At 44.2% G+C, this 15,119-nt stretch overlaps 2 protein-coding genes across 2 annotated transcripts in view; one reads left to right on the forward strand and one right to left on the reverse strand.

The window, feature by feature from the left end:
- SPHKAP (SPHK1 interactor, AKAP domain containing) overlaps positions 1-15,119 on the forward strand; it is a 186,441-nt gene that overhangs the window by 88,793 nt on the left and 82,529 nt on the right. The window lies entirely within an intron of this gene.
- LOC136163180 (uncharacterized) lies at positions 4,730-8,018 on the reverse strand. Its single transcript, XM_065927620.1, has 3 exons — positions 7,844-8,018; positions 6,634-6,855; positions 4,730-6,054 (listed from the first exon to the last, which is right to left on the reverse strand). Exons 2-3 carry the CDS (start codon positions 6,853-6,855, stop codon positions 5,176-5,178), a joined length of 1,101 nt encoding a protein of 366 aa, XP_065783692.1. The 5' UTR covers positions 7,844-8,018; the 3' UTR covers positions 4,730-5,175.

Raw genomic sequence — 15,119 nt, forward strand, 5'->3', positions numbered from 1 at the left:
TAATTTTGTATAGAGAAGGAAAACCAGATCGCTGGTTTGTTCTTTCCTGCCGGTTAAGAGAGAGAAAAATGTCTGGCACTTACAGCCTCTTTCCTCCATTTGGAGACCCCTGGCCTTCCTGCCTGTTACCCTCTCATTCCCCCCTTTTCTTTTAGGAGAATTATGTTGCCTAGGGAAAAGGGGCGTCGTTCTCATTCCATAACTGCTTCAGAGCTGACAAGGGGCGTTGTCCCTAAATTGGTGAGGCAACATATTCTCCTAATCCTCATAGTGAGGATGTCTGATCCAGGGGCCCCAAATAGTAATCGGAAGAAGCTGCAGTGATAGCAGGAGTTTGAGCAACCATTTGTAACTTAAAAGCTTTCATGCGACTAGAAACAAATCCAGTTACACAGTTACAGATGCAGGGAGCAAAGAGCAAAAACAAAACAATCAGAATTATTGCAATTAAGATAGTTTTCCACCATGGGGAACTAGTTAATGTCTCCCAAAGTGAAGCGGTTGAGGCTTCAGGAGTGTCCATGGCCCCAATCATCTTGTTCATGTGTTTAGTAAAATGAGTAACATTAGTGCTCATATCAGGTATATATGTACAGCACTGAGTATGAATGATGGCACAAGTTCCTCCTTGCGCAGCTGTCAGAATATCTAAAGCCAATCTGTTTTGTAAAACCACCTTTCTAATTTGTGCTTGTTCAGCATTAAGAGCTGAAATAGCTTTTTGAGAATCTTGTAATGCCTGTTGAGTAAAATTAGTCAAAGCATCTACTCGTAGCATAACATCTGTAGTCCCCAAAGAGGGGACAAACACTGCAGCCAAATAATCATACCAGTGAAATACAGACCTTGCCCACCGAGTTTTAAGGTGGGGCAAATTAGCAGGCTTTTCTGGAAGCTCTGAAAATATAAAGCCATGAGTAAAGGCTAGACCCAGGGTGCATCTCCCTATCCAGCCAGGGGGAAGCCAAGCCCATAGGTAAGAGCCACATATCCAATAAGTCCCATTTGGAGCAAGCCATCGTGACTGAGATACCCAGTCCCAATTAGTGCCTGGCCAGACAAAGGAAGGTCCTGAACTGGGGTTGGAAAACACGGGAATGATTACGTTACATATTTCTTGAGGCAAAAATCCCAATTGTTTCCAATTAGTGTAATTAAGTTGCTGGCTAACTTTGGAGGATGGCTCTGTTTGTTCCCAGCATATAGGGGCAGTAGATATTAGACGTCCTTTTTCAGGAGTTAGCCATATAACCTCATCCCATATTTGATAAACGTCAGGTAAAAAACCATCAGATCTAGACCTATTTGTCTTATGTGCAGCAAAATAGTCATTAAACTGAGACAGTGTATAATCAAAATTAAAAGTCAGATTATGTCCATAGTTAAGGTATAAAGTATTACACCAGTCCATTCTAGGGTTGTTAGATGTCATCAGATGAAGAAGAGGCATCACATGCGATTGTTGTCGAAGGTATTCGCAGACTTGGAGAAAGTCTTTTCCTTGAAGTGGAGATGTCCACCACGGGAAGCCTTCCACTGATGAAGAGGGGAGTGCTCCGCAGACCCAGCAGTTAGACCGATTGTGGAATGCAGCATAGGAGTGAGCCCAGGACAGGAAGGCATTGTCTTGAGGATCAAAGGGCAGACTCAGGATTTCTGGAGTCAGCAGAAGTAGGCTCACATAGACTATCAGGCCCATCTGAAACATACAAAGTCAGAGCATAGAAAGTAAAAACATAAAATGACATCACTTAGTTCTGGTCAGGGTGCCACCTCTTGACTCGAGTGTGATGTACCCAAGAATCAATTCCTGGCACTTTGACAGCTGTGGGAGAAGAAAGAATAACCTGGTAAGGGCCTTCCCAGAGGGGCTCGAGGGATGAGCCCCCAGATCCCAATGTTTTTATGAGGACCTCGGTTCCTGGCTCAAATAGAGGCTTGCTGGATTCAGAGGCTGGGTCAGGAGTCGTCTCCCGGAGTTCTGTTAATGCCTGTTGAAAAGCTGAGAGCTGAGTTACATAATTAGTTAACTCCAAGGCTTCAGGATCTATAACAATGTCTGTGCGTAAGAAAGGCCTTCCATAAATACATTCAAAGGGGGACAGTCCCTCCTTTTTTGGGGCAGTTCGAGCCCTCATTAAAGCTATGGGTAGGACTTTAATCCAGTTGTCCTGCGTTTCTTGAGTTAATTTGCGCAGATGTCTTTTGATAATGTCATTAGCTTTTTCAACCTTTCCTGAGGATTGGGGTCTCCAGGAACAGTGTAAGTGATACTCTATTCCTAGAGCTTTAGATACCCCCTGAGTTACAGCAGCTTTAAAGGCGGAGCCATTGTCACTCTGAAGGCTCCGTGGCAGCCCAAACCTGGGGATAATTTCATGGATTAAAATCTTTATAACTTCCTTAGCTTGTTCACTACGACAGGGGAACGCCTCAATCCATCCAGTAAAAGTATCTACCCAAACTTGTAAGCAAGAATATCCATTAGCTTTTGGCATATGAGTAAAATCAATTTCCCAGTCTTCTCCAGGATACTTTCCCTTTCGTTGTAATCCAGATTTTGCTAGCTTTTCCGTCTTTGGGTTATTTTTTTGACAAACCTCACACCGTTTGATAATGTTTTTTAAAGTTTTCATTATATTTTTACCTTCAAACAAACGAGAAGTCATCTGGTAAGTGCTTTCTACACCCAAATGAAAACTCTGATGTAAACCCTTAAGAATTTTCCACTGAGCATTTTCAGGAATTATTAATCGTCCATCCTCGGACTGTAACCATCCTTTATCAGTAATCTTTGCTCCTCTTTTCTCATATCTTTCTAATTCTTCCTCAGTATATTGTGGTTTTTCTTGTTCTACAGGACCTGTCCATATCAAAGGCGTCTGTAGGGAGGGGGTTTCATAAAGTGCCGCTTTTTTTGGCTTGAGAGTCTGCTAACAGGTTACCGGCGGCCACTTTACTCCCATCCCTGCTGTGCCCTTTGCAATGCATAACCGCTACTTCTTTAGGACAATAGATAGCAGTTAAAAGTCTCTCAATCTCTCTGAAATGCTTAATAGGTTCTCCTGTTGCTGTTTTAAACTGTCTTTCTTTCCATACTGCAGCATGAGCATGTAAAGTCAAATAAGCATACTTAGAATCAGTGTAAATATTCACCCGTTGCCCTTTGCTTAACTCTAGAGCTCGGGTCAGAGCCACAAGCTCCGCTAACTGGGCGCTGGTTCCCTGGGGGAGAGATTTTGCTTCTAAAACCTGTTCAGCCGTCACCACAGCATAACCTGCTTTACGCTTTCCATCCCGAACAAAAGAACTGCCATCTGTAAATATTTCCATGTCAGGATTGTCTAATGGGGTATCCATTAGATCTTCCCGAGCTGCATAGTTTAAAGTTAGAAATTGGGAACAATCGTGATCAGGTGTTTCATCTTCCTTCTCAGGAAGGAAAGTAGCAGGATTTAAATTTCTACAAACTTAAAGCTTAGTTACTGGTCCTTCTAACAACAGTGACTGATATTTAAGAAGCCTACTGTCTGTCATCCAAATGTTAACCTTAGAATTTAAGATTCCACTCACATCATGAGAAGTCAGTACAGTAAGGTTTCGTCCAGTAATTATTTTTAAAGCTTCAGGTGCTAATAAAGCAGCTGCCCCAATTACTCTTAGGCAGTGGGGCCACCCACGTGCAGTTACATCTAATTCTTTGCTTAGATAAGCAATAGGTTGCTGGTGAGGCCCCCGGGGTTGTGTCAAAACTCCCAAGGCCATACCTTTCCTTTCAGTGACAAACAAGTTAAATTCTGACCCTGTGGGCAAACTCAAAGCTGGAGCTTGCAGGAGAGCAGTCTGAAGAACCTTAAAAGCCTTTTGAGTATCTGGAGACCAAACCAGTTTGTCGGTTTGGGCCTGCTGAGTTTCAGCTATAAGTTTATATAAAGGCCGGGCAAGTTCTCCATAACCCGGAATCCAAATGCGACAGTAGCCTGTGATTCCCAAAAATCCTCTCAATTGCCTTAAAGTCATAGGTAGGGGATGATTTAGTATAGGTTTAATTCTCTCGGGGCCTATGGCCCTAGTCCCTTCTGATATGATTAGGCCCAGATATCTAACAGATTGTTGACAAAGCTGAGCCTTTTCTCTTGATGCCTTGTAACCGCAACTTGCCAAAAAGTTTAAGAAATCTTCTGAGGCTCGTGAACAAGCTTCCTCTGTCTCAGCACAGAGCAAAATATCATCTACATATTGTAACACTACCGCCTCAGAGCTATTAAAATTTTGTAGATCCCGTGACAAACTTTGTCCAAATAAGTGGGGACTGTCACGAAATCCCTGGGGCAAAACTGTCCAGGTTAACTGAGAAGCTGGCTGAGTAGGGTCTTCAAAGGCAAATAGAAATTGACTTTCCTCTGCCAAAGGCACTGAATAGAAGGCATCTTTTAAATCAATTACTGAAAAATATTTGGCTCGTTCAGGAATTTCAGACAATAGCGTATAAGGATTAGGCACCACGGGGTGTAAAGGAACCACAGCCTCATTTATTATTCATAAATCTTGAACTAATCTCCACTTATCATTTGATTTCTTTATACCCAAAATAGGAGTGTTGCATGGACTGTTACAGGGAACTAATAGTCCCTGCTCCTTTAAATTCTCAATGATGGGTTTTAACCCTTCCTTAACCTCAGGTTTTAGTGGATACTGCTTCTTATGTGGGAATAAGTGGGGGTCTTTGAGCTTGACAACTACAGGAATAGCATTTTGTGCTCGACCCACAGATTTTCCATCAGCCCATACTCTAGGATTCACATTTTGTTCAACTAAAGGGAGAGAAAGGGAGGGCTCCATATTCATGAAAACAGAGGCATGGACCTTGCTCAGTATATCTCTCCCCAAAAGGGGTGAGGGTGATTCTGGCACGATAAGAAACTCGTGTGAAAATAGCACAGAATCCCAGTTGCATGATAGAGAATAACTGAAGTAATACCTTTTGGCTCGTCCAGACAGTCCCATTACGGAAGCGGATCGGGAAGAAAGTGGGCCAGGGGCTTCAGTAAGCACGGAGTAAGTTGCCCCAGTATCTAAAAGGAAATTGACGGATTGGCCTCCCACCGTTATCAATACCCGGGGTTCCTCAGGTGTAATTAGGACGGGAGCTTGTGTGGGGACCCCCGGGCACCCTCAGTCCTGATTGTCTTGAGAGTCAGACCCCTGAGACCTACGCCTCTGGGGGCAGTCTCTCCTCCAGTGTGGTCCCTTGCAGACCGGACATGGAGCCGGGGGCGGCTTAGATGCCTGAGGGCAATCCCGCTTGAGATGCCCCTCCTTTCCACAGCCATAGCAAGCCCATCCCTTTTCACCTGGGTCCCTCTGGGCATTTTTCTCAGGCTGTTTAAGAACGGTTTTCATAGCCATTGCGAGGGCTTCCGCCTTTTCCTTCGTCTTTCTCTGCCTTTCTTTCTTTTCCTCATATTCTCTACCATAATAGACTGTCTGAGCCAGTTGTAACAGATTATCTAAAGACTGATTTGGTCCATACGCCCGTTTTGATAACTTACGGCGAATATCTGGAGCCGACTGAGTGAGAAATCTATCCTTTAAGATCACTTTCCCCTCTTCACTTTCGGGATCAATCTCAGTGAATCTGCGAAGGGCTTCTCTCAGTCTGTCTAGGAATTTACCAGGAGCTTCCTTCTCTTCTTGTTCTATGTCTGCCAGTTTGCCATAGTTTAAAGGCTTAGAACCCGCCTGCCTGAGTCCTTCAAGAATACATCTGACAAAATGACTCTGATCCCATCTTCCTTTAGCAGTGTTATAGTCCCAGTCTGGTTCTGTAGCTGGGACCGCCTGACTCCCAGTGGGGAGGGCAGTTATCTCGTCCTCCCTCTTTCCCACTGATTCATTACCAAGCCATTCATCTCCATAAGCAACCGCTTTACCCAAAACTCGAGCTTTTGAGTCAGGAGTCAACGTTTGTCCCAAGATATACATCACATCCTTCCAAGTAAGGTCATAATGCAGAGTAACACCTTTAAAAGCTCTAATATATTTTTCTGGGTCCTCTAAATAGTCTCCCAGATCCTCTTTAATTCTTTGTATCTCTTGATAAGAAAAAGGCTTATTAACTCTCATAGACTGATAATTTCTCCCGGTGGGTACTTCATGAAGAGGCAACAGCATGAGTGGCTGTCCCTCAGTCTCTCTGGCTGCTCTGTGCATATCCCAGGGATATATTGGAGAAACCTGCTTTTCTTTATCTCTTTGCCTCCTGTCCTCCATCTCATCTCTTGCTTTGATAGTCTGAGTTTCTACTGAAACCAGAGTAGTCTGAAGTCGTACTGAGACAGGAGTTGTTTGGACCTCTACGTGAGCAGTTCGAATCTCAATTTGGGTTCCCATTGAGACCGAAGCACTTTGAGTCTCAGTTTGTGTTTCCACTGAGACCGAAGCAGGTTGAGTCTCAGTTTGTGTTTCCACTGAGACCAAAGCAGTTTGAACCTCAGCTTGGAGCCCGGGATACGGAGGCAAAGTAGGAGGACAGGGGGGAGCGGAAGGTTTCACGCCCAAATCTACACCCTTAGGACATAAGTCTGGCATATTTCGCAGAGAGAAAAAGGGCAACACATACGCTACTTCTACCCATTTCCCTTGCTTTTTACAGAACCGGTCTAATTGTAAAACAGTATTATACTTAAGAGACCCTCCAACTGGCCACCGTTCGCCGTTCTCCAGTGGGTACCGCGGCCATGCAGTATCACATAGGAAGACCAGGTGTGTCTTCTTTAAGCCCTGGGGATCAAATCTATCCCAGTTTTTCAGGATACAGTTCAAAGGAGTGAGGCTGGAATTGTTAGCTCCCATCTGTAAGAGAGAAAAAAAGCGACCAGCGCCATTTTTCTACCGGAGGCGTCCCTCCCTGCTCTAGATGGGGGTGTAGACAGACATTACACCAAAAGCTTTTCCTTCCTGGTCGGACTTAGTCTGTCCCTTACCGACGCAGGCGTCACACTCGTCCCTCCCGGTTCTACCACCGAGACGGGGTGGGGATGCACCAGGGGTAGACCTGATGGCATCCCTGACTGACGTCCAGCTCTTCACCTCGCTTGCCTCTGATGCCTCCCAGGGTGCAATCAGAGTAACCTTCCGGAATGCCTCCCAAGCCAAGACCTCTGGGGGACACATTCATCACCTGAGTGCCTGTGCACGACCCGGAGTATATTCCTGACCACAATAAGACTGATACAAACATGAAACTGAGATGTTCCTTCCAAGAGTCACCACACCGGTATAAGAGCCTCCTCTGCTCCACTAAGAGCCAGTGTTACTAAAGGGAAAAAAAACCACTGCAGTTCCAATCCAAGTAACCTTTAACATCAGAGATGCTCTGGGAGTTAGAGCTCCATCTAGCTTCCGAACTTTCCATGCCTAGCGAGGCTAGGCGCTTCCTGACTACCAATCCAAGTTTGAGACCTAGACCACAGTAGAGTAGCAACATAGGTTACAAGTCTCTTGAAAGCCCAAGATCCGATAGATAAGGTTAGTACTTCTAATTCCCAAGGAGTTATGAAATGGTCAAAGAGACCGAAAAGTTTGACCGAGAAAAAAGAGTTCGGTCCACATGCTTTGCCCATTTCTGGTCGGTTCCCAAAGGGGACATTGGTTGCCTCTTGGCATTGGCAGGTCGGTATAAACCCCTGACAAGTTTTTGCCATAAGCCTTATGAGGTCGCCGAGGAACCGCAGAGCAGGGCCTTTCATTTATTCACACAAGCACACCGTAGAGTTAGTAAAGTACAGCGGAAAACGTGTTCGCTAGGAGAATAAAGAACTAGAGCTCCAAGCATCCTTACCTTGTCCTGAAGGATCCCGGACGAGCCCCCAAGATGAAAGGTTGTTGCTGAACGATAAGACGCGGGATTCTTGGCCTCCGGAGGAGACGAATTCAATCCGGGGCCAGAGACGAGGCTGGATCGCTCAGAGCTTTTGTGTAATAAAGTTTTATTAAAGTATAAAGGAGATAGAGAAAGCTTCTGACATAGGCATCAGAAGGGGGCAAAAGAGAACCCCCCTCCTAGTCTTTAGCTGTATGTTATATAGTCACAGTCTGTTAATGAAAAGAAAGGAATGTCATAAAATCTAGAATGGCACCAGATAATTCATCCCAGGCCATAAAACTATTGACTTGCATCTTGTACCAACAAATAGTTTCGTTTACATAGATTAGGGGAACAATACCTGAATAAGTAAGTTAGGCCCTTTGGCGGAACCAACTTGAAGATGGAGTCTGGGGTTCATTAACATAGCTTAAGACAACATTTCCATACGAAAAAGAAATGTATTGGTTAACTCAAGGTTTGGGAGTAGTTAGCTTTAGGTGAGACCAGGTGTCATGGCCACACAGAATGTTAGGAGAAACCTCCTTTTAATTTTGTATAGAGAAGGAAAACCAGATCGCTGGTTTGTTCTTTCCTGCCGGTTAAGAGAGAGAAAAATGTCTGGCACTTACAGCCTCTTTCCTCCATTTGGAGACCCCTGGCCTTCCTGCCTGTTACCCTCTCAGTTGGAAGCTAATTACTTCACAACATTTCAGTGGGTTTTGTCATACATTGATATGAATCAGCCATAGAGTTACACGTATTCCCCATCCCGATCCCCCCTCCCACCTCCCTCTCCACCCAATTCCTCTGGGTCTTCCCAGTGCACCAGGCCCGAGAACTTGTCTCATGCATCCCACCTGGGCTGGTGATCTGTTTCACCATAGATAATATACATGCTGTTCTCTCGAAACATCCCACCCTCACTTTCTCCCACAGAGTTCAAAAGTCTGTTCTGTACTTCTGTGTCTCTTTTTCTGTTTTGCATATAGGGTTATCATTACCATCTTTCTAAATTCCATATATATGTGTTAGTGTGCTGTAATGGTCTTTATCTTTCTGGCTTACCTCACTCTGTATAATGGGCTCCAGTTTCATCCATCTCATTAGAACTGATTCAAATGAATTTATTTTAACAGCTGAGTAATATTCCATGGTGTATATGTACCACAGCTTCCTTATCCATTCATCTGCTGATGGAAATTTAGGTTGCTTCCATGTCCTGGCTATTATAAACAGTGCTGCGATGAACATTGGGGTGCACGTGTCTCTTTCAGATCTGGATTCCTCAGTGTGTATGCCCAGAAGTGGTATTGCTGGGTCATATAGCAGTTCTATTTCCAGTTTTTTAAGATATCTCCACACTGTTTTCCATAGTGGCCGTACTAGTTTGCATTCCCACCAACAGTATAAGAGAGTTCCCTTTTCTCCACACCCTCTCCAGCATTTATTGCTTGTAGACTTTTGGATAGCAGCCATCCTGACTGGCGTGTAATGGTACCTCATTGTGGTTTTGATTTGCATTTCTCTGATGATGAGTGATGTGGAGCATCTTTTCATGTGTTTGTTAGCCATCTGTATGTCTTCTTTGGAGAAATGTCTGTTTAGTTCTTTGGCCTATTTTTTGATTGGGTCGTTTATTTTTCTGGAATTGAGCTTCAGGAGTTGCTTGTATATTTTTGAGGTTAATCCTTTGTCTGTTTCTTCATTTGCTATTATTTTCTCCCAATCTGAGGGCTGTCTTTTCACCTTACTTATAGTTTCCTTTGTTGTGCAAAAGCTTTTAAGTTTCATCAGGTCCCATTTGTTTATTTTTGCTTTTATTTCCAATATTCTGGGAGGTGGATCATAGAGGATCTTGCTGTGATTTATGTCGGAGAGTGTTTTGCCTATGTTCTCCTCTAGGAGTTTTATAGTTTCTGGTCTTACATTTAGATCTTTAATCCATTTTGAGTTTATTTTTGTGTATGGTGTTAGAAAGTGTTCTAGTTTCATTCTTTTACAAGTGGTTGACCAGTTTTCCCAGCACCACTTGTTAAAGAGGTTGTCTTTTTCCATTGTATATCCTTGCCTCCTTTGTCAAAGATAAGGCGTCCATAGGTTCGTGGATTTATCTCTGAGCTTTCTATTCTGTTCCATTGATCTATATTTCTGTCTTTGTGCCAGTACCATACTGTCTTGATGACTGTGGCTTTGTAGTAGAGTCTGAAGTCAGGCAGGTTGATTCCTCCAGTTCCATTCTTCTTTTTCAAGACTGCTTTGGCTATTCGAGGTTTTTTGTATTTCCATACAAATTGTGAAATTATTTGTTCTAGTTCTGTGAAAAATACCGTTGGTAGCTTGATAGGGATTGCATTGAATCTATAGATTGCTTTGGGTAGAATAGCCATTTTGACAATATTGATTCTTCCAATCCATGAACACGGTATGTTTCTCCATCTGTTTGTGTCCTCTTTGATTTCTTTCATCAGTGTTTTATAGTTTGTTGACGATTGGCTTGTCAAGGTTTCCTGGTTAGGGAAGCTTGCGTCGGTGTTCTGGTGCGTGGAACTTGATTTCTTCTCTTTGGAGAGCAATGGAGTGCCCAGTAATGAGTTTTGAGATGGGTCTATGTGTTAGGTGTGACCTTGGGCAGCCTATATGTTGATGTTCAGGGCTATGTGCCTGTGTTGCTGGAGAATTTGCGTGGTATGTCTTGCTCTAAAACTTATTGGCTCTTGGGTGGTGGTTGGTTTCAGTGTATGTATGGAGGCTTTTGGACGGTTACCTATTACTTAAAGTTCCATGTAGTCAGGAGTTTTCTGGTGTTCTCAGGTTTTGGGCTTAAGTCTCCTGCCTCTGGATTTCAGTTATATTCTTCCTGTAGTCTCAGAACTTCTCCAACTATACAGCACTGATAATAAAACTTCTACGTTAATGGCAAAAAGATTCTCCCCCGTTAGGGACACCCAGAGAGGTTCACAGAGTTACATGAAGAAGAGGAGAGGGAGGAGGGAGATAGAGATGAGCAGGAGGAGAAAAAGGGGGACTCAAGAGGAGAGAGACAGATCTACACAGTTGTCTGTTCCCAGAGTGTTCTCCGTAGCCCACACACCCACAAAGATTCACATAATTGGACTGGGAAGAGAAGGGGGAAGGAGGAAATAGAGGTGTTCTGAGGTAGAAAACAGAGAGTCAAGATTGGGAGAGAATAATCAACACACTCCTGAATAAAAATGGGAACTGAATATTTGGTTCTTAAATGTCCACAATTTATATCATATACTGAAAAAAAAATTAAAAATCTAGAGTAGAGGTTAGACTCTTAAAAATACTATATTAAAAACAAAAACCAAAACACACACAAAAAATTTTAGAAATACATATGAAGTTCAGTTTAAAAATAGGGCTTCTCTTCTTTTTTTTTTTTTTGTAAGGTTATAGTGTATTGAAAATGAAAATTAAGGAGTAGTAGAGGAGTAGTAGAGGACTTTAAAAGAAATAGGAGAAAAAGAAAAATAGAAAATAGAAGAGAAAAAGAAAAAAAAAAGAAGAAAAAATAAGAAAGAAAGAAAAAAAATTTTTCCCTAATTAAAACAATCGTAAAAATCTGTGAAAATGAAAGTTAAGGAGTAATGGGGGAGTAATAGGGAATTTTAAAGGAAAATAAAAGAGAAAAAGAAAAAATTAAAATTAAAAAAATTTTTTTTTTCTTACTTAAAAAAAAACAACAAAGAAAAGTAAAAATATACCTAGGAATTTCTCTGGAGCTGTTGAGGTTAGTGTGGGTTCGGCTCAGTTTCAGATAGCTCCTCGTTCCAGCTTACACTTCTCGATATCTACAGGCCCCTTCCGGTGTAGTCGGTGTTACCTACAGGGATTTTAATCTGTTGCACCGGTCCCTTCTGAAGCGGTTCCCTTTGTTTATTGGCTTCTGTTTGCCGGTCTCTTCCGCGCCTCATTTCCGCCCTGACACAGGCGGGCGGAAGTGGTCTCTTATTCAGGTAGCTAGTTCCGTCGCGCTGCAGGGAGGGGCTGGCGCTGCGGGGAGGGGCTGGCGCTATTTTCTCCGTCTGTGCTGCTCAGGCTCCCGGCTGCTCTGTATGGAGAGCGCCCGCGCTGCGCGCGGTTCCAGCCCTTGGGTGTTCCACAAAAGCGCAGAACAAAAAGCTGTGCCTGCTCTTTGTGCCTTCCCCATCAGAGCGGCTCAGGCAGCCAGGGGCTTTACGGGCGCACCCTCCCCAGGTGCGGTGCGCCTACTCCCTTCCGCGGTCCCAGTCTCAGTTTCCGCCCGCGCCAGTCGGGTGCGTGCGCCTTCTGCCCTCCGCGTCCCCAGCCCCAATCCCCGCCGCACTGGTTGGGTGCGTGCGCCCTGTGTCTCGCCGCGACCCTCCCAGTGGATGTCGACCATCCAGAATCTCAGGAGGTCTTTGATTAGAAACTGGAGGCCTGTTTGCAGTGCGGTAGGGGATGCGGTCCTTGGGGCCGAGCCTGCCCCTTTCCCCTCCCCCCTGCCTCCAGCCTCTTGCGGGGCTGGGCCTGTCCGCAGCCTGCGAGCTCTTCTCTGGACTTGCTCGGTCCCTTTATTCTGCGAATGGCCGGCAATGTCTTCTGGCCAGTTAATTTTTTCTCTCTTTTGTTCTCCCACAGTTCAAGTTGGCAACTCACAAAAGCTCCTTCTGATTGTCCTCAGGGCACTCAGGCCCGGACCCTACCCCAAGCAATGCTGCCCGCTCCTCTCTGTTCCGCCCCCACTTGCTGGTGGCGGATGGGGGTGTCTGGGGTACTTTTCTGCTGGGAGTTGCTTTTAGGCTCGTGGGTTTTATTTATTGTTTCCCTGCCCTCAGAGATTCAAACACTTCCCCCAGGCCCGCCAGTGCGAAGGTTTCCCGGTGTCTGGAAACGTCCTCTATTAAGACTCCCTTCCCAGAACGGATCTCCGTCCTTAGCTCTTTTGTCTCACTTTTTATCTTTTATATTTTGTCCTACCTCCTTTCGAAGACAATGGGCTGCTTTTCTGGGCGCCTGATGACCTCAGCTAGCGATCAGAAGTTGTTTTGTGAAGTTTGCTCTGCGTTCAATTATTCTTTTGATGAATTTGTAGGAGAGAAAGTGGTCTCCCCGTCCTACTCCTCTGCCATCTTGGCTCCTCCCCCACCTTGGTCTTTCTTATGGCACAATTTCACGGCTAACTTCAGATCCAAATGCATTTTATGCAAAAAAAAAGTTTCAAATGATGGTAAGAGTAACTCCTTAAGTAGCATATATTAAAATTACTCCCAGAGTAGCTGAGGCATATAAACCTTCAGGCCTCATTATCCTAAAGGCAGTACGTTTTACTCTAAACAGATAAAGTATAGCGGTCATGTGGCAGTGGTTTCAGACTTCAGAGTGCACCAGAAATTATGTAATTACTGATTCGTTGTTGTTGTTTAGTTACTAAGTTGTATCTGACTCCTTTGCAACCCCATGGACTGTAGCTGGCCAGGTTCCTCTGCCCATGGGATTTCCCAGGCAAGAATACCTGAGTGGGTTGCTATTTCCTTCTCCAGGGGGTCTTGCTGACCCAGAGATAGAGCCCACCTCTCCTACATTGGCAAGCATATTCTTTACCACTGAGCCAATGGGAAGCCCCATAATTATTGATATGTTGATGTAATTTGGAGAGCTCTGAGGCATATATCCTTTCTGCATGTTCAGCAGTACATTATTAATGCAGTTTTTATAGACTACTCACCTAAATTTTGTAGATTGTCTCCTTCAGTAGTCATATGTTAACTAAAAAATATAGTCACAACCTGAAAGTAGAGAGTGTTTTATTTGCTGGGAACATTAGAACTTCAAGCCCGGGAGGCAGCGTCTCAGGTAACCCTGGAAAACTTGCCTGAGGAGGCAGGGAAAGGAGTCAGGATAAAAAGAAGTTTGTAACAAAGAAGGGCAGGCAGTCTGAACATCAAAGATAACTGTTAATTAAGGAAAACCAGCTATCTTAAGAAATTTAGCGCTCTTCTAGGTATGGAAAGATGCAAGAGTCTGGGATTATGGAAGTCATTCCTTTCAAATGCACCTCTAGTATCTGGGGCCAGCATCCTATTTTTGTACTTCTCTTATTCCCCCTCCCCCAGCCCAGCTCCTCAGCAATGGCCATGGGAGGGTGGGTGAGGCAATGTCTGCTGGATTCCAGGCTTTGTTTTCCTTTTTGGGGGCATTTGGAGGCTTGAAAGCACTGTAGGCTATTACATCTTTGTTTATTGATTTGGCAGGAAATATTCCATTTCACACATCTGACTGAATCAGAGTTGGAAAAATTCCTGCATCCCCCTAAGTTAAGTTAAGTTAAGTTAAGTTAAGTTAAGTCGCTCAGTCGTGTCTGACTCTTTGCAACCCTGTGGGCCTTCACCTAATACCCACATGCTTTATTCAGCTCAGTTCTGTTAAGTCTCTCAGTCGTGTCCAACTCTATGACCCCATGGACTGCAGCATGCCAGGCCTCCCTGTCCATCACCAACTTCTGGAGTTTACCCAAACTCATATTCATTGAGTCGGTGATGCCATCCAAGCATCTCATCCTCTGTCATCCCCTACTCCTGCCCTCAATCTTTCCCAGCATCAGGGTCTTTTCAAATGAGTCAGCTCTTCACATCAGGTGGTCAAAGTATTGGAGTTTCAGCTTCAACATCAGTCCTTCCAGTGAACACCAAGGACTGCTCTCCTTTAGGATGAATTGGTTGGATCTCCTTGTAGTCCAAGGGACTCTCAAGAATCTTCGCCAACACCATGGTTCAAAAGCATCAATTCTTCTGCACTCAGCTTTCTTTATAGTCCAAGTTTCACATCCATACATGACTACTGGAAAAACTATAGCCTTGACTAGACGAACCTTTGTGGGCAAAGTAATGTCTCTGCTTTTTAATATGCTGTCTAGGTTGGTCATAACCTTCCTTCCAGGGAGTAAGCGTCTTTTAATTTCATGGCTGCAGTCACCATCTGCAGTGATTTTGGAGCCCCTCAAAATAAAGTCTGCCACTGTTCCTACTGTTTCCCCATCTATTTGCCATGAAGTGGGACCAGATGCCATGACCTTAGTTTTCTGAATATTGAGCTTTAAGCCAACTTTTTCACTCTCCTCTTTCACTTTCATCAAGAGGCTCCTTAGTTCTTCTTCATTTTCTGCGATAAGGGTGGTGTCATCTGCATATCTGAGGTTACTGATATTTCTCCCAGCAATCTTGATTCCAGCTTGTGCTTTATTACACGTATGCAATTCTCATTT

This window comes from Muntiacus reevesi, chromosome 3 (genome assembly GCF_963930625.1).
Source record: "Muntiacus reevesi chromosome 3, mMunRee1.1, whole genome shotgun sequence".
Taxonomy (NCBI): Eukaryota; Metazoa; Chordata; class Mammalia; order Artiodactyla; family Cervidae; genus Muntiacus; species Muntiacus reevesi.